Here is a 24,926-nt window from a genome sequence, read left to right as displayed (position 1 = left end):
AAGTTATTTTCCATAATGAATTGATTTGTATAACCCTCTAGTAAGATTTATTCATTTATAGTTTTTCACTACAATAAAAAAGAGTTGTGATTATGAAAGCTGTCAGAATCAAAATGGAGTTGCTCTGTGTCCAGCCTAACAAAAACTAAGTGGACAGAGCCAGCAGGTAAGGAAGGAAGTTTCTTACCCACAATGGCTGACAGTAACAATCACCAGAAAGGTCAGCACTGTAGCCCTGCTCGGAGGCGACCACAGACTTGCCCATTAGGAAATACAAGAATGTCTGCACAGTAGTTGTCTATTCAAGCCAGGGCCCTTGGTATTAATCCCTGTGGCCATGAATTATGATTTCAAAATGCCTTAAGGAATCCTCATTTTTCCTTTCAAACTTCCCTTTCCCTCAACCTCTCTGAAAATGTGAATTTCCATTGCAATGCTTTGCTATTCCTAAGTAAACTTAATTTTCAGAGAATCCCTCTCTATTTAGGTTGACATGATAAATTAATACTTGATGTGCACACACTTGAATGTGTGTGCGCATGTGTGTGTTTGCACAGGATGTTGTTATTGTGCTTGGGCTACCATAACAAAATACCCTGGATTGGGCAGCTTAAACAAGAGAAATGCATTTCTCACAGTTTGGAAGCCTGGAAGCCCTGGGTCAAGGAGCCAGTGAGATTTACCTGTCAGCCTTCGTTCCTTGGCCTGGATGCAGCAGCCACCAGACTGTACTTACATGACCATTTCTTTGTGTGAGGACAAAGAGGGAGAGTGCTTCCTGGTGTCTCTTCTTATAAGAAGAGCAATATCATGAAGGCCCCACCTAGGGTGGCTGAGGACCTCATGTAACCCCTCCACCTCCGAAGGCCCCATTCCCAAATGCCATAATAAGGGGGTTAAGCTTGAACACAAGAATCTATAGGGGTGGAGTATAAATATTTAGCCACTGCTGGATGTGCAGCCACATTATAATGAAACAAATGTTTTTTGTGTATTTTTAAGGGACTCAGGGGAAGAAGAGAGGGAAGGGCTAGGGTGGGAGTAATGGGTGGGTGGAAGTAAAATATCTCCTGTGCATGTGAAAATATCCCAAAGTGAGACCTATTATTCTGTGTAATTAATAGGCACTAAAACCTCAACAAAATACAGAATTTAAAAATGTTCCCTGTATTTTTAAAAGGAATTTTCAGACAGATGTGTGTTGAGAACATGTTCATGTTTGAAGTAGAATAAACCATAAAAGCAAAATCGATTGAGTTTTGGGTAATTAAAAACAAAGGTCCAGGCCAGGGATTTAGCTCAGTGGCACCACACCTGCCTCACAAGCGTAAGTGAGTTCGACTCCTGATTACCCCCCCCAACAAAAAAAGGAAAAACAAAGGTGGACAATAGTTTCCATCACCCCATTTCCTTCCTCAACAATAAATAACAGTATGGGGGAAAATGAATCTATATAGAAACCCTGCTCTCATAATTTGAAGACAGAGAAATGTCCAAATTTCAAAATAACTACATAAAACGAGTCAACCATCCCATTCCAGTGCAGATGCCTTGTGCTCCCACCTTGCAGGGCTCATCACACAAGTCCACAGGTTAGGCACAGAGAGGAAATAAGACTGGTCCTATGTACAACATAAATCTCTCACCAGAAAGACAAAGGGCATTCTGAGTATGAAAGTTTACAGAAATGATTCAGGTGGATTGGAACACTCACCACAAGGAAGGGACTTGAAAGCCATGTGATTTAAAGACACTTCTGCAAAAGGCAAAGCAGACAAGAACCCCCTGTGAATAAGAGCTTCACTTGTGCACCAGCCAGTAGTACATGGAGTCTGGTGAGACAGAATGCCACAAATAAGATGCTCTCAGGCTGAAAGCACAGTAGCTTGGGGTCACTGACAGGCTGTCCCCACAGTTCAGGAAAGCTGCCTGGGCAAAGGGAGTCTTGACTATATGAATCTAAACTGGACTGGAGATGAGGGACCCAAGAAAGCAGCCTGTCCTAGGTTTTTAATTTGGGGTCCAGTGTCATGCTGGCCCAGAGCTGTGAAGGACACACCATCTCTAGGGAGGACTGGAAGGAAGCCTGGGCATCCTGGACAGTCTCTGCAAGTCTCAGGGTGCTGTATACGTGTATACATCCTATAGCAGATTCTTAAGAACTATGAGAGAAAGGGAAAGACCTGGGTGGGCCCAAGACTGCCAGGGCCTTCCTGAGTGCCCTTCAGTGATTTACTGGTCAGAGGGAAGGAAAGGGTGTAAGACAAAAGAGAATTATAAAACTGGGGATTCACGGCACCAAACAAACATAAGACATTTATTGGAATATGGACATTGCTATGCGGCTGGAGAATGAACCATCACACAAACCTGGAAAATACTCCACAATCACAAAAACAAGCAAGAGAACAATTAACCAATCCACAGTTAATGTTAAAAACTAGAAAATTGAATTCCATATGCACATCAACCAAGCAACATTTCACTCAAAACAGTTACCATGAAGCAGAAGAAAACTATAAGGCCACACCTCTATCAGAGTTATAAATAATCAAGCATTTGAAGACATGAAAAAAACTTTGCATCAGAAATATAAAAAAATAACAAATTGGGCAAAAGGAGATATACAAAAATATAGAAAAATAACAGTAAGAATCTAAGGAATACAGTGAAGTGAATAAACAAATGTAAGTAAAAGAATGAAAATAAATTCCTACCTTAAAAAAGGTATTTTCCTCAGAATAGAATTTTACAAGTACTTGAGTCCTCAAACAAAAGGGGACTGATGACATAAAGTATAGGAATAGCACTTGCTACACCAATATGTAAACAGTAAATGTGCTTGAAAGGGCTGATAATTTTTCTGTAGTAAGTCAAGTTGTAAGAAAAAAAGAAAAAGGACAAAGCAAATCAAAAGAACGCCAAGAAAAACAGGAGTAAAGACAAAGGCAGAAAATAATGAGGCAGAAAAGACAAAAGCAGCAAAAAACTCTGGATTTCTAAAAACATTACAAAGTATACAAACCCATGAGATAACTTTCAATAAAAAAACCCACAAAAAAAAAAAAGGAAATAGTAAGGAGATACTATCTTAGGAAATAATAGATTAATAAAATTTCTGCATTAAAATTAGAAAGCTTACAGAGATAAAGTTTTGTAGACCTAGAGAGTGTTATTCAGGAATGACACTACAATAAAGAGTAGCCTTAGATGGAGTCACCAAACCTCAGGGAAATAAAGTAAACCTCTGATGTACAAATTTTTGAAAGCACTGAAAATGAGTGAAAATTTTCTGACTTAGGAAGAAGCACATATCACTGAATATTAAACCTAGTAAAGACAATACAAAAAAGAAAACTATGGACAAATTTATTTTACTCATATAGATATTGAAAATCTATTAGCAAACAATTGAAAGTTACATTAAGAAAGCATTTACTGTAACTAATGCACCAAGTAGAATGTATCTGAGGAGTGCAGGTTGGTTCAATAGTAAGAAATAAATGTCATAGTACAGCAATAGTACTAATGAAGAAACAAAAGACACTGCAAAAGTCCAGAGATGCAAAGAAAACCTTTGACAAAATTCAATATCCATTCCTGGCATCTTTTTAAAACTCAAGAAAGTGGAAATTGAGAGATATGCTGTTAATATGCACTAAATAAACAAATTACACATGTATTTACCCAAATGATATTAATAGTAAAATAGTTCTAAAGCCAGTATATCATTTAATGGAGAAGTGCTAGTAACATGTCTATTAAGACCAGGAACAAAGGTGACCACTAACCTAATACTGGACAAAGCACTGGAGATATTAGTCAATGTACTTAGAAAATAGAATTAGAGGCCCCAAAATGGTTAAAGAAGGAAAAAAGCTCTCTCTGCTATAAATGCATAATATGTACAATTTACTTGAAAAACTATAAAACTAAAGAACTAAAAAATTCACTAAAATAGGATATAGAATGAATATAAATAGCCTTCAATTTTTTTAAGAAAAAGGACTCAATGGTAGATCTCTTTTGCAAGAACATCAAAGATGATTTAATACTTAGTAATAAACAAGATCTGTTCTAATCTTTGCAAAAAAATTTAAGTACATCTACATAATAGACTTGCAAAAATAGAAAAATAACTCTTAGAATAATTCAACATTATAAAGTTGTCACTTCTGCCCAATTTATAAATTTAGTGCAATTGTACTACAATGACCAGATTTTTAAAACAACACAAGTGATATGAGTACTAAAGTGGAAAAACAAATATTCAAGAGTAGCCAGAAAAAAAAAGAAACCTAACGACTACCCATTTACCAGACATTGAAGCATATCATCAAGCCCCATAATGAGAAGTTGGTATTACAGAAATGCAGAAAGCCCAGAAACAGACCTCAGCACAGAGCATAATGGTAGGATCTCAAATTACCAAGCCCCAAATGGTCTTAAATAAATGGTGCTAGAACCACTAGGCAGTCACGTTGGCAAAGACAAAATTAGAACCACAGCTAATACTACCATACATAAGAACAAACGCTCAGCCAGGCTGGTGGCACACACTTGTAATCCCAGCACTTGGGAGACTGAGGCAGGAGGATTGCTGTGCGTTAGAGACCAGCCTGGGCTACATAGTGAGTTCCTGGTCAATCTCAATGACATAGTGAGACCCTGTCTCAAAAAAAAAAAAAAAAAAAAAAAAAAAAAAAAAACCCAAAACAAAAAAAAAAAAAGAACAAACTCTCAATGCATAGACAACAAGAGATTGATCAACTTGCCTTTACAATTAGCAACAATTTGAAGGTATGGCAGCACTCTCTGCTGGTAAGGCTGTGGGTAAATAGGCATTTTCTTATAACGCTGTGAGGAAAACTGCTACAACCACTCTCAAGAGGAATCTGAGGACACCTCACAAAACCACATATGCAGTCACTCACCTCTTGGCCGAGTAATCCCACTGTTAGTCATCTTCCCTGAAGATATGCTTACAATGTACAAGAACACAGATCATCAATTGCAGCACCATTTAAAATTAGAAAATACTGGAAATCACCTAAATGGCCCACATAGGGAAACAGCTAAACTATGATACACATACAATGGAGTCTGTGCAAACAAAGAAAAAGTGTCTTTGCTCTTTCTTCCTGTCCTGTCCTAGCTAACTATGGACTAAAACTATGAGCCAAAATAAACTTTTCTTCCTTGAAGTTGTGAGTTGGATATTTTGACCCTGAGATGAGGAAAGTGACTAGGACAATATAACATGATGAACCCTGAAAACATTATGCTAAGTGAAAGAAGCCAGACACAAAAGAGCACACATTGTTTGATATTACTTATATAAAAAGCTCTTTTTCTCTTTCCTTTTCTTGTCCCCTTCCCTCTCCCTCCTTCCTCCACTTCCTTCTTCCTGGCCTACAAGAGGTCAATAGGTTAGCTTCACCATGACATTCTGCCTTGTCACAGGCCAGAAATACAGTGGTAGTTCGGTTCACAAACTTAATTCTTTTCAAGATTCTGGTCACAGAATTTGTTCCACACAACCAGAATTGTAGAAAGAATTAAGTTTATGAACCAAGGCACCGCTGTAACCGGGCCAAATGATCATAAAGTGAAGCCTCTGAAACTGTAAGCCAAAATAAATGTTTCCTTTTTATGAGTTGATTTTTCCCAGATATTTGTTAAAGCAGTGGAAATTTGATTTATGTAATCTTTAAACTATCTTTACTCATTTTACATTATCAGGTCTATGATATTTTTTATTGATTTCTACCATCATGTTTCGTGGATTCTAATTGTTCTTCTTTAACTCTCTGCATCTTTTATGCATTAATTTAGAGAAATGGTGTGGGAGCCCGCTGGCATTTGACATTGGAAAAGTAACTTCTACCATTGAGGCATTGACACAATCTATGACTCTATTTGGCTTTTCTGAGATGAGGGTCTCAGCTATGCAGATGAGATTGACCTGGAGCTCTCTGTGTAATCCAGGCTAAACTCACTGTGTAATCCAGGCTGGGTTTATGGGATTACGGGTGTCGACCTGGAGCTCACTGTAATCCAGACTAGTTTTATGGGATTATGGGCGTGCACCACCACGCCCGGCAAACAATACCACTGGACTCGTCAGGTTGAGTGGGGCCTTCGCCTTTACATCAGCGGCCGTGATCCGGGTCTCACCTTTTCCATCAGGCTTTTGAAAGAACCACCTCAGTTCAAACCCATTGCCATTGGCCCCAACCCCCTTCTTTAAGAATGTTGCTTTTTTAAAGATAAACTGGGCCTGGTGGATGATAGCATTAAAAGGGTTGAGGAAAGCCTCGAACAAAGGCAGAAGCAACGGGAAAAGGACGAATCTTGGTATCAAAATTGGTTTTCCCCTTGCCCCGCTTGCCCCTGGAGATTGTTAAGTTAAAGATTGCATAGGGTTAATTGTTGATGTACGCCTTCCCACTTACCCCTCCCCACATTTGGTAAAATACTGATTGCTGTATGCTGATAAATGCTTTGTCCCTTTATGGTTAAATGCTTGAGTGACTCATGTGATTGGTAGAAGATTTGTTTGAACTGTCCAATAAGCTTGCTGAACCTTCCCCCTGGGATAACAGTATATAATCGTTTTGCTGAGCCAATAAAGAGCCTTTGATCAGAAATCAGACTTGGGCCATGTGCTCTAACTTCTTAAAGATTTCCTTCACAGACATTCAAGATCGGATCAGCCTCTGATGACCCACGAATAAGAGGCGGCTCTCACCTCCTATTCCCCACTGGACGGGGTCCCCCCAGAGAGCCGCAAAATGGGAAAACATGGAGCACTTTAATTTTTCCCTACTATTTCGAAGTTACATAATTGTCTCTAATCTGAAGTAATTACTCTAAAAATTTAAATAATCATATTAAACAAAATAAAGCCTAAAGCTAATCACACCTTTGCAGCCCTCAGGAATAATATTAAAGACCTTAACACTCTCATTTCAAGCAACACTACCTTGACTTACATGCTATTGTTATCAGTTTTTTAATTCTCTCTTGATTTTCTTAACTTCCATATGTTAGCCATTGTTTTACTGAATAAATATTTACTTAGATTTACCAAGTGTAATGCCATCTGCTAACCATTCCTTCACGTCCCCCAGCTTTACTGAGACACAGGTAATGAAGGTCATCATGCCATCTTGCATGGGTAAATTGCTGTCTTCTCAGGTATGTTCTTTAGAAAAGCTCCTTTGGCCAAGAGTTTGTTTTTAGGAGAATCAAGGATTTTTTCTAGAAATATCTTTTCTCTCTCTCTCTCTCTCTCTCTCTCTCACTGAGTTTATTGGTACATTTTAGGTGTACAGTACAGTTACATTTATCATTGGGATCTTGTACCTTTACATGACAGGTCTTGGTTCTCATTTTTTCCCCTCGTCCCTACCCTCCCTTCACCCCTCCACCTCCCCTTCCCATTTACAAACACTTTATTTCCATTTTTTCATTTTCTCATATATATTTTTTCCTTATTACCTTTCCCCTACCCTTTCCACTTTCCCTATTACCTTTAGCCCTTTTCTTCCTATTTCAAATTGTCAGTTTAGAAATATCTTTATTTTATTCTCATCCTTGAAAGGTGAATTCATTGAATATTCAGTTCTTGGTAGAGATATTTTCTCTCAGCACTGAGAAGGCAACATTCCACTGTCTTCTATGTTCCATTATTATGGGTGAAAAGTCAGTTCGCGAAAATCTTGGTTTCTACTGCCACTCTCTAATTAAAACAAAAATAAAACTAAACAAGAAACCCAAGGCTCCTTAAAGAAATGATGGAGGCTAGGACAGTGGTGGGAAATACCCATGATGAACCAGAGGCATCTTTCAGGGTTGCAAAGAAAGTGGCAGGCATCAGAAACAGTGGCTCTGGGGGTTAGGCAGCAAATGTGTCTGTGAGCCCATTGCCCACAGTGTGCAGGCACCACACTGGCTAAGGGCACAGAGACCATCAGAAGCTGTGGGAACAAACACCAGCTCTGCTGACTCTTTCTGAGCACTCATACATCTTACTTTTCAGCTTAGAGTAATAGTGGCCTAGAATTTTCCAAAATTAATGAGAAACACCAAGTCCCAGATGTGGGAAACTCAGAGAGCATCAAACAGGATAAATATCCAAACTACACTGAGGCATAGATCAAACTACAGAAAAGCAAAGACAGAGAATCTTTAAACAACACAGAGGGAAACAAAGCCCCTTTTGCATAGAATAAAAGAATTCTAGCAGACTTCTCATCAGAAATCACGCAAGAAGAGAGTGAAATATTTATATGGTTGAAAGAAAAAAAATCAATCTGGATTTCTGTGGCCTGAAAATTATCCTTCTAAAATGATGGAGAAATAAAGATTTCCTCAGATGATGCAGATCAGAAACTTAGATCTATACAAAAAATGAAGAATTTTAGAGTAGGAATGAACAAAAGTAAAAGAAAGTGTTTATTTTTATCAGTCTTAATCTAACAGGTAACATTCTGTTCAAAACACTAGCAACTGTGTGTGATGATCATGGCTTCTGCATAAATGAAGTGGATGAAAGCAAGGAGGTGAAAGGTGGGACTGGGACAGAAGAATTAGGACTATTTTATTATTAGAAGGTACATGAACAATCCAAGAAGCAGTTTAGTCTTATTTGAAAGTACACTTGCATTAGCTGTAAAGGTATATTACAAGCTCTAGGGTAACCATTACAAAAGATTAAAAAAAGTATAATTGATATTCTGAGAAAGGCCAAAAAATAAAACCAAGGAAAATGATCATCTAAAACTACAAAAGGGAGATAAGTGTGGAAGACAAAAATAGGAACCAAAAACAAGCATAAAAAACAGAAAACAATAACATATAATTAATCCAATATAGTAATAACTACTTTAAATGTTCTAAAATATATCAATTAAAAACAGAATAGTAGAAAAATACAAGACTGTATATTTCACTGTAAATAAAACACATATATGCACTAAAAATAAAAGAATGAAGCCCAGCATGGCGGTACATGCCTATACTTGATCTTAGCCAAAAGGCCGAGATGCGATGGAACATGCCTTTTTTCCCAGCATCTAGGAGGCTAAGGCAGGAGGATCATGAGTTTCAGGCCAGACTGGCTATGCAATGAGACCCTATCCAAAACAGGTAATACAAACAAATATAAAAGTATGGAGGAAGACACCCAGGATAGCACTATTAAAATGAAAGCAGGAACACAGCCTGGTCATCTGAAGCTGAGCACTGGCACAGCCATCCCCCCTTCCAGGCTTGATTAAAATGCCTTCTGGGCACCAGCCCTCTCAGGGCTGGGGTTGAGTCATCCTAACTGAGTGTGCCCCTGCTGCCTTCTCCCCACACATCCCTTCCAACCTCCAGGCTCTTGATCACATCTTTCTGACCTGGAGCCTCACCACATTAGTTCCACATGACATCCAGGCCAGAAGTAGAAAGTCCACCAGGAAAAGGATGGAGATGCATTGGGTGAAGGCTGCAGCCTCGAAGCCTTCTGAAAGAACACAGTGATCATCACTGCCTTTAGGCTGCAAGAAGCTACAAGAAAGTCCAGAGAACACAGGAAAGGAAGGCGTGAGGGGAGCTGAGCTAGGAAAAGGACACAAAAGGAAGTAGTGGGAGGCACTATGCAATCCCCTGTATCCCTTCTCTTATGGCCCCAACCCCCAGGATGAAGGCATTTGGGAATGAGGCTCATGGGAGGTAATCAGGTTTAGAAACTTGCTGATGATGGGTCCTCCTCATGGGACCAGTGTCCTTTTAGGGAACACCAGCAGACATGCATGTGCAGCTCTCTCTAGGCACGTGAAGATACAGTGAGAAGGCTGCAAGCCAGGAAGGGGGCTGCTGTGTTTCAGAATGGTTTGCCCCTCGAAACTCATGTTGAAATATAACCCCCAATGTGAGGGATTCCGAGGGTGGAAATTTAAACTATAGTGTTTAGAGACAGGGCCTCTGCAAGGTTATTAGCATGATACAAGGTCACCTGTGTGAGTCTCCATGCCTGAATACTGGTGGCTTTATAGGAAGCACAGGGATCGGGATGCATGCATGCACATATGCACACAAAGATACAGAGACACACACAGATGCAGAGACAGAGAGGTCAGACATACACACACACACACACACACACACACACACACACGAATGGGTGTGCTCCCTGTCTCCTGCCATATGATGCCTACACTGTCCTCCTAGGTCTCTACAGCAAGAAGACCATCATCAGATGTGGCCCCTCAACTTTGAACAAGAACTGGGAAGCCAAATAAACCTGTTTTTATATAGCTAAGGCTTGTGTCTAGATGTCCCCCAAAGCCTCATGCAGTCATAGGTGGGGCTTTTTTAGAAGCGGCTGAATCTAGTGTGTGCCAAGATTAAGAGTGTGTGATCACTAAATCAGCCCACTGATTGGTTTGACACCACCCTAATCCTGGTAGCCTAGAGAGTAAAAATGGGGCAGAAAGAAGCTGGTAAGGTTGCTTATTGGTTTCCTTCCTTGCTTGCTACCTTCTGCCCACCATGAACTGTTTCTCCTCTGTGAATGCTTATCTGCCATGCCACCCTGCCTTAGAGCCAGCCAACTATGGACTAAAAACTCTACAAACTGTGAGCCAAATAAACCCTTTCTCCTTTAACTTTGACAATCAGGTATTTTGTCTTCAGCAACGAGAAAAGCAACCATGACAACCAGTCCGTGGCACTGTGTTTACTACAGAAAATAGGTTAAGTACCTTCACCAGAACCTGACCCTTGGACTTCCAATGTGAGAAGATAAATCTCAGCTGTGGAAGCCACCCATTCTATGGCATTTTTTTTTAGGTCAGCCCCAACAGACTAAGATAGTAGGCATTTAAAATATTATCTTAATTTTCATCTGCATTTGTTTATAAGTGTTTACACTGGGATTCAACTGTCTAATAATGACAAAGACAATGCTTTTATCTTAACAATATTTCCTCCTATGGAGTCTATACAACTTGCTTTGGTTCTGACTCACACTAACTAAATATTTCTGATGAGTTTCTAATCTTCCTTAAGCCTAAATTTAGTCTCCTGACATTAAAAGTCTGGAACAGAATGCTCTCCAAAGTGCTTCTGCAGCATAGAGATTATTTAAAATACATGAAAGAGGGAAGAATACAGATTACTTTTATTTTCTGGTGCCAGGGATTCAATCTTACACCTTGGGCATGTCAATACAAGTCTTCTACCACTGAGCTACATCCCCAGCGCTGAAGATTATCTGGAACCCAAGAAGATTTTATACTCCCGCTCTTTGTACCATCATCATACAATAGAAAAGCAGAACAAAGTCTAAAGAAATTATTCCAACTAGGTCTACTGAATCATGTGTGGTGCTCAATGCTGCACATGCCATTACTGGATGTGCTGGCATCAGCTCGAGAATCTGCAGGCCACTGACCTCAACAGCCCCTCCTCAGTTATTCAGTATCCCTTCTGCACTAAGGGAATGTCTGCTACATATAAATGAAAGCCAAAAAGTCGTCTTAGAAATCTCCACATTAGGGAAAAAAAATGATTTGCAAGTAGTGCAAAAAGGGAGGTGAGGTCACTAAAAGAGAAAGCAAATAATTTCCTGATTAAAATAACCTTAAGAGAGCTATGGTAAAGTCTGCATGTCATTCTAACCTGTTGAAGATTATTTGTTATGATTTCAATCTGGATGTCCCAGAGCCTTAAAGCACTCATAGTGGGAGCTTTGTGGAGGTGACTCGCTTATGGGGGTGGGATACTCATCAGTGGATTAGTCAACTAATGAGTTCATAGCTAAACGTGAGGTTGGCAGGTGAAGTCTGTTCAGAAGACGTGGGGCACCAGAGACATGGCCTGGAAGAGTCTGTCTCCCTCCATTCTCCCTTGATCACTCTGCTGGACTGGCAAGCTATGAGCAACCCTCCTCTGCCAGGCCCCTCTGCCATGTTGCCCTGCCTTGGAGCCAGCTGATTATGGACTGAAACCTCTATAAACTGTGAGCCCATCCCTTTCTCCCTTTAATTTGTGGGAGTCAGGAAGTGTCCCAGCAACAAGGGAAGTAACTAAAATACTATTTTAAAATGTTACTTCCACCATTAGCATGATGCCAGATCTGCCTCAAAAGAATCTGGGAGAAGGGGACTGAGGTGGGAAGAACATGAAACAGACAGAAGATAAGTTTTCAAGTTGTAATTGTTGAAGATGAGTGAGGGGCACTTGGGGGTTCATCATCTTATTCTTTCAAATGTCATATTTTTGAAAATTTCTCTATTAAAAATTTTTAAAATTACATTTTATTGATGAACAAATTTAACCCTTTTATTCTAATAACAAAGAAAGACTAGTACCTTCCAGTCTTTGAATCTTTGCCTTTATGGAAATGACTGCTTCAAATGGCGAAACTCTCAGCTTAAAACATGTTCCAGTCAGTGTCTCAATAAAGAGCTCCATGGTATCATAGAAAAGATGTTTGTAGTCAAGTGGTCCCAGTTCCATGTTATCTTCATTGAAGAATGGAGGCTCTTTCCTGTTATCCATTACTTTGACTTCTCCAAATCCTCTGGAATATGTTGCAGGCAACTGTACTTCAGTTCTATCCGAATCAACTTTGCACATTGGTAATATATATCATTCATGTTTTGCTTTTTGTATCTAAGAAACAAGGAAAAAATTAAATAAGGCTATCTGAAAAAATCTCATTTTTCTATAGAGAATTCTGAATAACTCTGGCCCATATCAATCTTCCAGAGAAGAGAGCTCCTGAATTTACTTAGTGTTTTTAGTTATGTCTAATTCTGAACTTTTCATATTTAAGTCTAAAATCATTCTCCCAAACAGACTGTAAAATTGTTAAAAACTGGTGTACTTTGACATTTAAATAAATGTATTATACTAGAGCTCAGCACAGTTACTAATATAGAGTATATGGTCAACAAATAGTTTTGTTAATATATTTAAAACAAACGACACATCATTATAGTTTGTAAGCATTTAAGAAATATATTTTTCCAAAATAAGTAAATTATGTGCTCTGAACCATATAGCAAAAATGTACCACCATTGTACATTAGAATCAAACTGGATGGAAGGAATAGCAACCATCTTAATAGGTTCCTTAAAAATAGGACTCACTAAATAACCAATGAACATTTGCATTTGCATTCTACCACTGAAAGAAGGATAATTCTGGTAAGAGATAGTAGATAATCTGTACTCATAAATATACAATGGATAATTGAGTATGCAAGAGAAACAACGAACAGAACTTTGTATTAAATTGCAAAAATCAGAGGTAGTAAGATAAAATACAGAGTATATAATTAGGAGCATATGGATGATCAGATTGATAAATTTCTATTAATTGGTGAAAACTTAATGGAGAAAAAATCTGATCCAAGCCTGAGAGCAACTTAACAGACTCAGCAAGACCTTGCCTTAAAAAATGGTGGGCCAGGGATTTAGCTCAATGGTGCAGATGCCTTCCTCCCAAGTGCAAGGTTCTGAGTTTGATCTGCAATGCCGGGGGAAAAAAAAGGTGAGGCACTGAGGATGCAGCCCATTGCAAAGGCATTGAGTTCAATTGCAGTAGTCACTCCTCCAAAGCCTTGAGATATGTAATTCATATACCATATAGTTCACTGATATACAGTCTAAAATTCAGTAATTTTACTGTATCCACAGAATTGTGAAATCATAAAACAGTCTTTTTTTGTTATTTTTTGAGGCTATGAGTATGCTGGGGATGAAAAACAAGGCTTTGCACATGTGAGGCATCATTCTACCATAAAGCTAAACCCCAGTCCCTCACGATCACTTTTAGAACATTTTCATCACCCCAAAAAAGAGCCCTACACCTGTACCCACCACTCCCACTCCTTCCCATTCTGACCCTTGGCCCAAGACAATGCCCAAGCTACTCTCTCTGTATGTAATTTGCCTATTCTTTATTTTCAATAAATACAATAATGTAATATATGGTGCTTTGTGACTGTCTTCTTTCATTGAGCATCGTGTTTTCAAAGTTCATTCATGTATAGGATTTATCAGCATGGTTTCATTGATGGATAGGTTCCTTTCAGGATATCTCAGGATGTTTTTTCAGTCATCAGTTAGGCATTTGGATTTTTTTCCAATTTTTGGCTATTAGGACTAATGCTACAGGGACAGTCAATGACAAGCTTTTGTGTAGACATACACGCTCCTTTCTCATTGATATATATATATCTAGGAGTGTAACTGCTAGGTTATAAGGTAACTCTATTTAGCTACTTGTAGAACTAACTATTTAAGTTTTCCAAAATAGACTAAACCATTTCACAGTCTAACCAACAGGGTACTTGACAACAATTTCTCTATATCCTTGCCAATATTTTTATTGGCTTTTTGGTTAATGCTATCCTGGGTGAATGTAGTATGTTGTGGTGGTGATATACATTTCCATAATTACTAGTGATTTGTAACATCTTTTTATGGCCATTTGTATAAGTTCTGTAAAAAATATTTACTCAGGTCTTTTGCTCATTCTTGTTTTAATCACTGAGTTATAAGAGTTTTATTAAACAGTCTAATTACAAACTCAGGAGTGGTAGCATATGTCTGTAATCCCAGCACTCAAGAGGCTGAGGCAGGAGACCAGCCTGGGCTACATAGTATATTTGAGGCCAGCTTGAGCTACACAGTGAGAACCTGTCTCAAACACCAAAACCAACCAGCCAATCAAACAAACAAAAAAACTAGATACAAGCCCTTTATTCGATATATAATTAGCAAATATTTTCTCTCATTTTGTGAGTTGCCTTTTAACATTTTTTATTGTATTTTTTTCAAATACTCCAATTTGGCTGTCTGTTCTTTTGTTAATACATTTTATAGCCTTGGTCTAACCCAAGGTAGCAGATTGTTTTAGGTAATAAGGTAATATATGTTTTTCTAAGAATTGTATAGTTTCAGTACTTACATTTATGTTTAGTGTTCATTCTGAATTAATATTTGTGTATGGTATGAAGTAGGGGCCTTCCTTATTGTCAACTTGACTGGTTAAGAGATGACTAGATTAGTAAAGCACTCTTTTGCCTGTCTCTGTGAGGATATTTTCAGAGATGCCTGGCATTCAGACCAGCAAATTGAGGCAGAAAACACCTGCGTTGACTGCAGGTGGCACATCCAAGAGGCCTACAGCCTGGATGGAAGGAAAGGGAGAATGAGTAGGAATCTGGCCAATGTGCGCAAGCTTGACTCAGTTTCTGTGGTTGCATCCCTTGCCACTGCCATTGCTTGTGGACATCAAACTCCAGCCTTTTCAGTCTTTCAATGCAGACTCACACCAGATACCCTCCAGGGAGGTTTCAGGCTTTTAGACTCAAACTGAGAGTGCATCCTTGATCCCTCTTGTTGCGATGCTTCCAGCTTTTTGTACAGATCAGATCCTGAATCCTCTGGCATGAAGGTATCTATTATAGGATATCTGACCCTGTAAGCTTCCTGTAAGCCTATTTAACAAATTTCCTTGCACAATTTTATGTATGTATGTATATGTACATATATAAATATGACTCTTTTCCATTGATTCTGTTCCTCTAGATCAGTGATGGTGAACCTTTTGAGATCAAGTGCCCAAACTGCTTGTGACGTCATTGCCTCGTGCTACTACTCCTTTCTGAGCATGCACATATGTGTGCTATTACATAACACTCAGGTGCTGGGGCAGTGCTTCGGTGACTTGGCTCGAGTGCCAACAGACTATTCTATCCTCATTATTTTGGAACTTTGGTAGGAAAACAATGGAGTATAAATGTGAGGATCTATTTTCAAATTCTTAATTATATTCCATAACTCCTTATGCCAGTATCACTTTGAGTACTGCAACTCTGTATTAAATTGCAAAAAAAAAATCAGGAAATATGAATTCTCCAATTTGATATTCTTTTCAGCTTTAATTGAGTTTATTGGTACATTTTAGGGATACAGTACAGTTACATTCATTGTTGGGATCTTGTACCTCTACATGACAAGTCTTGGTTCTCATTTTTTCCCCTTGTCCCTGCCCTCCCTTCACCCCTCCTACCCTCCCCATCTACAAACACTTTATTTCCATCTTTTCTTTCAAATTGTTGGCTATGCTGAATCCCTTGTAGGTCCATCTGTATTTTAGCATGAGTCTGTCCATTTTACAAAAATCTCAACTGAGATTTTGACAGGGAGAGTGTTGAATCTGTAGATGAATACTGTTGGAAACCATTGATATCCTAAATATTATCTTCTAATTTGTGAACATGTGATATCTCTGTTTATCTTCTTTCAACATATTTTATAGTTTACTGTATTAATTTTATACGCAAGTTTATTCTAAAGTATTTAATTTTTTATGCTGTTATAAGTGGAATTGTTAATTATTGTCAGTGTTCATAGTATTGTGTAGGAATACAATTGATTGTAATATATTACTCTTGTGCACTGCAACTGTGCTGAACTGTTTAGTTCAAGTTTTTTTAGTGGGTTCCTTAGGATTTTCTATATAAAAGATCATATTATCTGCAAATACAATTTTACTTTTTTCTTTCTCCTCTAGATGCCATGCGTTTACTTTTCTTCCTTAACTATCCTACTTAGAACTTACAATGAAAAGTTGACTAGCAGTGCCACAAGTAGATGGGTATCGCTGTCTTATTCCTAACTGCAGGAGGAAAGAATTGCCTCATCATTAGATATGATGCTAACTGTTGGGTTTTCACAGATCACCTTTGTCAGGCTGAGGGGTTTCTCTTCTGTTTTGATTTTGTCTAGGTATTTGATTTTGTTTTTAGACAATGAAAAGATACAGATTTTGTGAAGTGTTTTTCAAGTGTCTATTTAAATGATTACATAGCTTTTATTATTACTTATTACTGTCATGCTGTATTAGTTCTAATATGGTATATTCTATTGATATTTGTTGAAGCAAACTTGCAGTCCTGAAATAAATCCCACTTGTGCACAGAAGACTTTATGTAGGTTGCTAGATCTGGGCTGGCAGTACTTGAGGATTTCTGTGTCTATAATTATAAGGAATAATGGTCTGCAGCTTCTGTACATCTTTGGTTTTGCTATCAGGGTGTTTAGAAGGAGTTGGGAAGTATTCTCTGAAGATGAAGGAAACTTTGCCTATATTTAAGGATTGGAAAAGCCTCAGAGTGGGAGAGTTCTATAGGTGAACAAAAAATGAACACTATAAGAGTAAAAAATAAATATGGGTTATATATAAATTTAAAGTATTTTTCTACCAAAAGGATACCACTTAAGTCAGTATAATTTTTATAGAAATTTATTTAATGGAAGATTTATGTGTTTTAAAGATTGTGACTTGGTTAATAACCACCTCTCTAATATCATGATATTCATAGGCATCTGTGATATGAATATTTCAAAGATATCTAAAATCCAACATATCTAAAGCAAGACATTCATCTTCCCCACAAACCTCCTGTTTGTCCAGTTCTTATTTTATTAAAGGTACCACCACTCTTCTAGTCACTTAAGCCAAAAATCTAGCAATCATTTTGGATTTCCTCCCACCTCCACAGCATCTAGAAATGACTGATCTTGACAACAGTACTTCTTAGTATTTCTGTATTCTGTCACTCTCTCCAGTCACTCTGATTAGGACTTAGTTTCAAGGGTTCATTAGTTCTCAAATGAGCAATTGTTAAAGCCCAGCTATGATCTGGTGCTTCACTCTTCAAACCTATCAATTATCTTTGTTAATTTTTGGAAAGAATGTTTATAAAAACTAGATTGAGTACTGTTTTTATGACATTGCTTAGTAATTATTTTATTTCTATTTTCTGTGTTTAAGCGTGGGAAGAGGTCAAAGTGCTAAAATGGTTTTATCTTTGACTTTAATTTATATTTATTATTATTACCATTAGTGCAATTAGTAACACAAAATGAGAATAATTTTCGTATACTGGTACATGTATGTAGCATATTTTGATTATTTTCATCCTGGACTTCAAATGCATTTCAGTGTAACCTCCCCAATGAGGATATAAAAGGAGGGATTTGAATCTAAGTTAAGATGTCAATTTTTTAATTTTTCACAGCCACTTTAGGCTCACAGTAAACTTGAGCAGAAAGTACAGAGTTCCCATATGCCTCTTCCCTGCCCACCCAGGCCCCAGCTACGCCCTGCACCAGCATGGTATATTCATGATGAACTTGACATCCCAGCTTACATTAAGGTCCACTCATCAAGGTGCACATCCTACAGGCTTGGGCAAATGTGTAAAGACATGTATTTACCTGATAGTTTCAGTGCCCAAAAGACCCTGTGTTCTGCCTATTGATCCTCTTCCTTCCTGAGAACTCTTGGCAACCACTGATTTTTCTGATGTCTCTTTAACTTTGCCTTTTTCCAGACTGTCAAAGAGTTGGAATCACACAACATGTAACTGTTCCAGACCGGCTTCCTGTAATTAGTACGATTCACTTCAGGTTCTTCCATGGTGTTTCATGGTTTGACTGCTTTCTTCATGGTGCTGAATCATTCCAATTGTCTGTATGTATTACACAGTTTACCCATTCACCTGACAGATGCCCTGGATACTTCTAATTTTTGGCAATTATGAACAAAATGATAAGGATATTGCATTGAGGTTTGTGTGTATGTGTGTGTATAGTTTTGAATTCATTTGGGCAAATTTCAAGGAGTGCAGTTGCTTGAATGTATGGTAAAAGTATGTTTATTGTTTTATTTTTAAATTAAAAAAATTTAAATTATTATTATTTTTTGCACTGGAGATTGAACTCAGGATCTTGTGCTTGGGAGGCAGGTGGTGACACCATTGAGCTACATTCTAGGCCCCTATGTTTGGTTTTTTAGAAGAAGCTGCAAAACGATGTTCAAAAGTGGCCATACCATTTGGCATTCCCAGTAGGAAAGAATGAGAGAGTTCCTGGGGCTGGGGATTTAGCTCAGTAGGACCATGCCTGCCTCACAAGTGCAAGGCTGAGTTCAATCCCCGGTACCAAAAAAAAAAAAAAAAAAAAAAAAAATGACATTTCCTCTCACTCCATATGCACAGCAGCACTCTGTATTGTCAGTTCCAGATTTTGGCCATTGTCAGCAGTCATGTAATAGTATCTCAGTATGGTTTTAATTTTCATTTTTATAATAACATGATATGGAGCCCAGTTATTTCTTGAAAACACAGAACTGATCCTGTTATTTTTTATCTTAAGACCCTCTGAGGTCTTCCCACTGTCTACAGAATAACATTCAGAAAATCAGGCGTGGTGGCGCATACCTTTAATCCCAGCACTCCGGAGGCTGAGGCAGGAGGATTGATGTGAGTTCGAGACCAGCCTGGGCTACATAGTGAGTTCCAGGGCAGTCTCAACTACATAGTGAGACCCTGTCTCAAAAAAATCAACCAACCAACAAAACAAACAAACAAAAAAAACCAAACAAAAAAAATTCAGAGACTACAGAAAGGTCCATAAGGTCATACACCTCACCTTCAAATTCCTTTTTATTCATCTATATATCTCACCTCAATAGCTTTGGTACCTCTAGCTTCTAATCATTTGCACTTGTAGCCTTGGAACACTGCTTCTATATATTGCTCCTTCTGTGGCTACCTGACAAAGCACCTAATTATCTTTCAGGACTGAACTCAGGGGTTGGGCACATAGCTCATTAAAAGAGCGCTTGCCTAGCAAACAAGAGATCCTAGGTTTGATCTTCAACATGGCAAAAATATTCAACTGAAATATCAACTATCCCAAAAGACCTTCTATATTTACTTCCTTTTGTACCATTGTCTATATTATACATAGTACCCATAACAATCATTGTTTACATGGCTTTTGTGTTCTAGCATAAAATTCATAGAAAATATAATTAATTAGGGGACCTGAATTGTATTGGACAGATTTCTAATGCTCCTAGAGAAAGGGCAGTACAGGAGGGAAAGTTGCTAATATTACAGGTGCTTTGAGGGCTGTTATATTATTTATCAAAATAATGAGTAATATACACAATACAATGTGCTGTGCTATTACTGCTGGTGACAGTAAGTTCCTTAATGTTAAATAAAAGCTGGATAAAGAGCTATATTGCTCAGGTTTCATTATTTTCTTTTATCTTTTATGGTGAAATATGGGATGGGAATGTAGTTTAATGTGGAAGAGTGCCTGGCAAGGATTTACTAAGTTACCTAGCTACATGCGTACACAAAGAAAGAAGTGAAAGTGACTTATAGTGAGATGCAGGTCTATAGCCCTAATCCTTTTTCTTTCTCTTGTGGAGACAGGTGCATTTTAAAAACTATATTTTATTTGTGCCTATTAATTTCACAAAATGTTAAGTCTCCCTGCAGAATTTTGATATATACCTATAATCTACTTTGATCATATCCACGCCCCACTGCCCTCCCTATACCCCCTTCCACTTCCCCATTATTCCCTTCCTCTTGTCTAATAGTGTCTCCTACTTTCACATTATCTTTTTCAGATTCCACATATTAGGAAAAATAAGTGATACTTGTCTGAGTCTGGCTTATTTTGCTTGAAATGATGATATCCAGGTCCACCCATTTTCCTATGAATGTGATTTTGTTTCTCTTTATGGTTGAATAATACTCCACTGTGTAAATATGCTGCATTTTCTCTACAGATTTGTTTGCTGCTGGCCACGTGGACTAGTTCCATATCTGTGCTACTGTGAATTGTGCTGCATGTACACCAGCATGCAGATATTCCTGTAGTGTGCTGACTTTAAATCCCGTGGGTGTGCACCAAGGAGTGGTATAGCTGGGGCTGGGGATGTAGTCCCATGTTTAGTCTTTTGAGGAGCTGCCATATTAATTTCTGTAGTGGCTATACTAATTTACATTTCCACCAGCAGTGCAGAAAGGTTCCTCTTCCCCCTGAACCTTTGCCAACATTTATTGTGCTTTGTATTCTTGATGATAGCCACTCTGACTGGGGTGAGATAGAATCTCAATGTAGTTTCAATTTCCATTTCCCTAATAGCTGAAGATGTGGAACATTTTTTTTCCTGTACTTATTGGCTATTTCCACTTCTTCTTCAAGAAGGGCCCGTTCAACTCATTTGCCCACTTATCAACTGGGGTATTTGAATTTTTGAGCTTTATATATATTCCAGATACTAATCTTCTTTCAGAAAAGTAGCTGACAAAGATTTTCTCCCATTCTTTAGGTGATCTTTCCACTCTGTTGATTGTCTTTCCCCACCCTTCTGAGACAGGGCTTCACTGTGTAGTTAAGGCTGGCCTTGAACTATGTAGTTCAGGCTGGCCTTGAACTCACAGCAATCCTCCTGCCTCAGCTTGTTGAGTGTTAGAATTACAGGTGTGCACCACTATGCCTGGTGGTTCTTTCCCTTTCTGTGCAGAAACTTTTTAGTTTGATATAGTCCCATTTGTTGATTCTCACTATTATTTCCTGTGATACTGGAGTTTTAGTCCCATGCTCATGCCTTGGCTTCAATTGTTTCCCCTATTTTCTTCTAGCAGTTTCAAAGTTTCTAGGTCTTTAATCATTTTGAACTGACTTTTGTAAAGGATGAGCATTAGGGATCTAGTTTTCCTCACATTTGCTGAAGAGGTTGTCTTTTCTCTAATAGATGTTTTTCGGCTCCTTAGCCAAAAATCAGATTGACAAGGCATCACTTTGCAAATCATGGTGGTGTACATCTGTAATTCCAACACTTGGGAGGCTGAGGTAGGAAGATCACCATGAGTTTGAGATCACCATCAGCCTGGGCTACACAGTGAGTTTAAGGCCAGCTTCAATTACAGTGAACCCTGTTTCAAAAACAAACAAACAAACAAACAAAACACTCCCCCTCAAAAACCCCAGCAACAACAAAAAGAATCAGATGGCTATAGTTGTGTGAAATTGTTTCTGTATCCTCCATTCTATTCTCTTGGTCTATGTGTCTATTTTTGTGCCAGTACCAGGCTGTTTCTGTTACCACAGCTTTGTAGTATAATTTGAAATCACATATTGAAAGAGAAAACTCTTGTAAATAGTAAAACCTACAAAATATCACAATGTAGAATGGCTTTTGCTGTTTCTAACAGTAGTTTGCTTTGTTGAGTTCAGAATTAACAGACACACTGGAGGCATTAACTGGACAATGGGACATCTGGCCTCATCTTGAGATAACAGGGCACATCAAGACTCCAAACTCTGAAGTTTTGTGAGCCACATGATCATAAAACTGTCAAGATGAAAAGAACAATTGTTTAACTTTGCTTTCCTGACCTTGAATACCCGCTTCCTGCAGGCTAGAATAGATAGCTAGACTAATAGTAAAGGTAAACTCCCTAACTACAAAGAATTGCTACATTTGGGTTAAAGTTAACTCTCTTGTGACCATGATTTGTATATTAGTAATGTGAACTGAATGAAATGTAACCACCTGAATGAGATCATGACTGTAAAACACTGTAAAAGAAGGAGGTGTAACCCAGTGTGGGGTCAATCTCTAGCATGGGTCTTGGTAATTGGCCTTTTGCTAGCAAAATAAACTTTTTCTTTATTTTACTTCCCTTCTCCCAGTGTCATTTATCAACCACCCCACCCCGGCAACAGTATTATGATGCCTCTAGCCTTGCTTTCTCTTTCTTAGGATTGTTTTGCTATTCTAGGGCTTTTGTGTGTCCATACGAAGTTTAGAATTTTTTTTACCAACTCTGTTAGGAAAATCATTAGAAGTTTGATAGGAACTGACTGAATTTGTCAATTGCTATTGGTAACATAGCCCATTTAACAAAATCAATTCTGTCAGTCCACGAACAAGGCAGATCTTTCAAACTCTAATGTTTCCTCCAATTTCTTTCTTCAGAGTTCTAGAATTTTCATTGTAAAGGTCTTTCACTTTCTTGGTTTGGCTGATTCCTAGTTTTTTATTTGTCTTTCTTTTGCTATTGTGAATGGAATTATTTTCCTGATTTCTTTCATTGCTAGTTCAGTATTAGTGTAAAGAAAAGGTTATTGATTTTTTAAATATTGATTTTGTACCTTGCTACTTTGCTGAATTTATCAGCTATAAGTCTTTTAGTGGAGTCTCTAGGACCTTCCAGCATAGAACCACATCACATTTAAAGAAAGATAATATCATGTCTTCTTTTCCTATTTGTATAAATTGCTTTCTCTTGCCTAATTTCTCTAAATAAAATTTCAAGGACTATACTGAACAGGAATGGGGATAGTGGAAATCCTTGCCTCATTGATTTTAGAGGACATGCTTTCAGTTTTTTCCCTCATTCAGAATGATGTTATCTGGGAGTTTGTCATAATTAATCCTTAATATTAAATTTTGAGATACGATTCTTCAGTACCTAGTTTCCTCAGGGCTTTTATCATGAAGGGATGCTAAACTCTGTCAAAGGTCTTTTCAGAATAAATTGTGATGATCACATGATTTTCATTCTTGGTACTATTTATTAACTTGTATATGTTGAACCAGAGGCAACCGCTTTTTAAATGATTTTGTTTAGCATGGATTCTTAAAAACATAACATGATACATTATGAAACATCAAATAAGAGTCTACTACAGAATTCTGTCTCTACTCCCCCTAGGCCAACAGCACTCCTACCTACAAATAAGCAGCACTATAAACAGGGGTCAAGTGTCAAGAATGCTAAAATGAACACTGTAAGAGGTAAGCCTTAGGTGATCAATGCCTACCCAAATAATTTGGAAACCAAGGATACAAGGAATGTTTTCTTCACCACAGTGATTTTTGTAGCAATACCATGAAAACAAAGGGTAACAGATTTGGAAGTCTTTCATCTAAGAATGACAAAATGACTTTAGGCTGAAAGGAAAACCACAGTGTGGTAAAAACAGGATTAACTGTGCTGGGCATTCTACCCTAAGTCACAGCCCAGCCAATGGAATAATTTACAAAATGGAGAATCAAGGAACTAATGATGTTCGTCTCTAGAAAAGCTATACCTCTCAGTGGCAGAGATCACTGTAGTAGAGGATGAAATGAAGCCATGTATGTAGTCAAAGCAGTCTGGAGGACCAAATGACCAAATTCAAGTCCCAGAGGGCCAGAGACCTAGTCAATACTAAAGGCTGGGCCAGCAGAGGGCTTCTCAAAGTGGCATGCAGTCATGCCTGGCTGAGTCTATTAATGCTGGAAAATGAAAGGGGCATTGAAAACAAAGATGGGAGGGAGGATGATATAAGAATTACTAAAAATAACTGGGCGAGGTGGTGCAAACCTGTAATCCCAGCACTCAGGAGGCCAAGTCAGGAGGATTGGTGTGAGTTTGAGGCCAGCCTGGGAAACATAGTGAGTTCAAAACCAGTCAGAATGTAGAGAGAAGACCCTCAAAAACAAAACAAAACAAAACAACCTAACAACAACAACAATAAAATCTCCACAAATTTGCTAAAATAGGAAAAAAAGAAAGAAGACAACTAAAGTATCCAGAATTCTCACAAATAATAAAAAAATAACAAGCTATTTAGTGTAATTACATCAAAGAACAATTCCAAATTAATTACCAAAATATCTATCTTTTTTGAAAAGTTAAAAAAAAACTACCATCAAAGATGAAAGGAAAGTTAAATGCATAAGGCAATAGTGGCACTGAGTCAGTAATTTCACTAAGTTTGAGTCTGCTCCGTCTTAAAGAAGCCGTACTACCTTCGGGCACTCACCTTGCAAATTGTCCACCAGCACACAGACACCGTGACGCGATGTGCTCCTGAAGAGGCTGACAGTTTTCCTTTACTGACATGAAAACATCACGGTCCCAAAGTACATTTCTCGAGTCCGTCCACCTCAGCGCTTCCGCGCCTAGCCTCCAGCCTGGAGTGAGCGGCAAGGGAGCAGGGACAACGTTTAGGGCTAGTATACGGGCCACGCGGCCCTCCACACACAC

General features: G+C 38.3%; 1 protein-coding gene across 2 annotated transcripts in view; it reads right to left on the bottom strand.

The window, feature by feature from the left end:
* Zfand4 (zinc finger AN1-type containing 4) overlaps window positions 1–24,926 on the bottom strand; it is a 48,724-nt gene that overhangs the window by 23,010 nt on the left and 788 nt on the right. For both annotated transcript variants that reach the window (XM_010622492.3, XM_010622493.3), the window contains exons 2-3: window positions 24,703–24,853; window positions 12,366–12,669 (exon numbers count right to left, since the gene is read on the bottom strand). In XM_010622492.3, coding sequence (XP_010620794.1) covers window positions 12,366–12,633 — 268 coding nt within the window. In that variant the 5' untranslated portion in view covers window positions 12,634–12,669; window positions 24,703–24,853. The remainder of the gene's footprint in view (window positions 1–12,365; window positions 12,670–24,702; window positions 24,854–24,926) is intronic.

The sequence above is a fragment of the Fukomys damarensis genome, unplaced genomic scaffold (genome assembly GCF_012274545.1).
Source record: "Fukomys damarensis isolate Sample0158 unplaced genomic scaffold, DMR_v1.0_HiC HiC_scaffold_1, whole genome shotgun sequence".
In the NCBI taxonomy this organism is placed as follows: Eukaryota; Metazoa; Chordata; class Mammalia; order Rodentia; family Bathyergidae; genus Fukomys; species Fukomys damarensis.
This window is presented reverse-complemented; position numbering and strand designations above follow the sequence as displayed.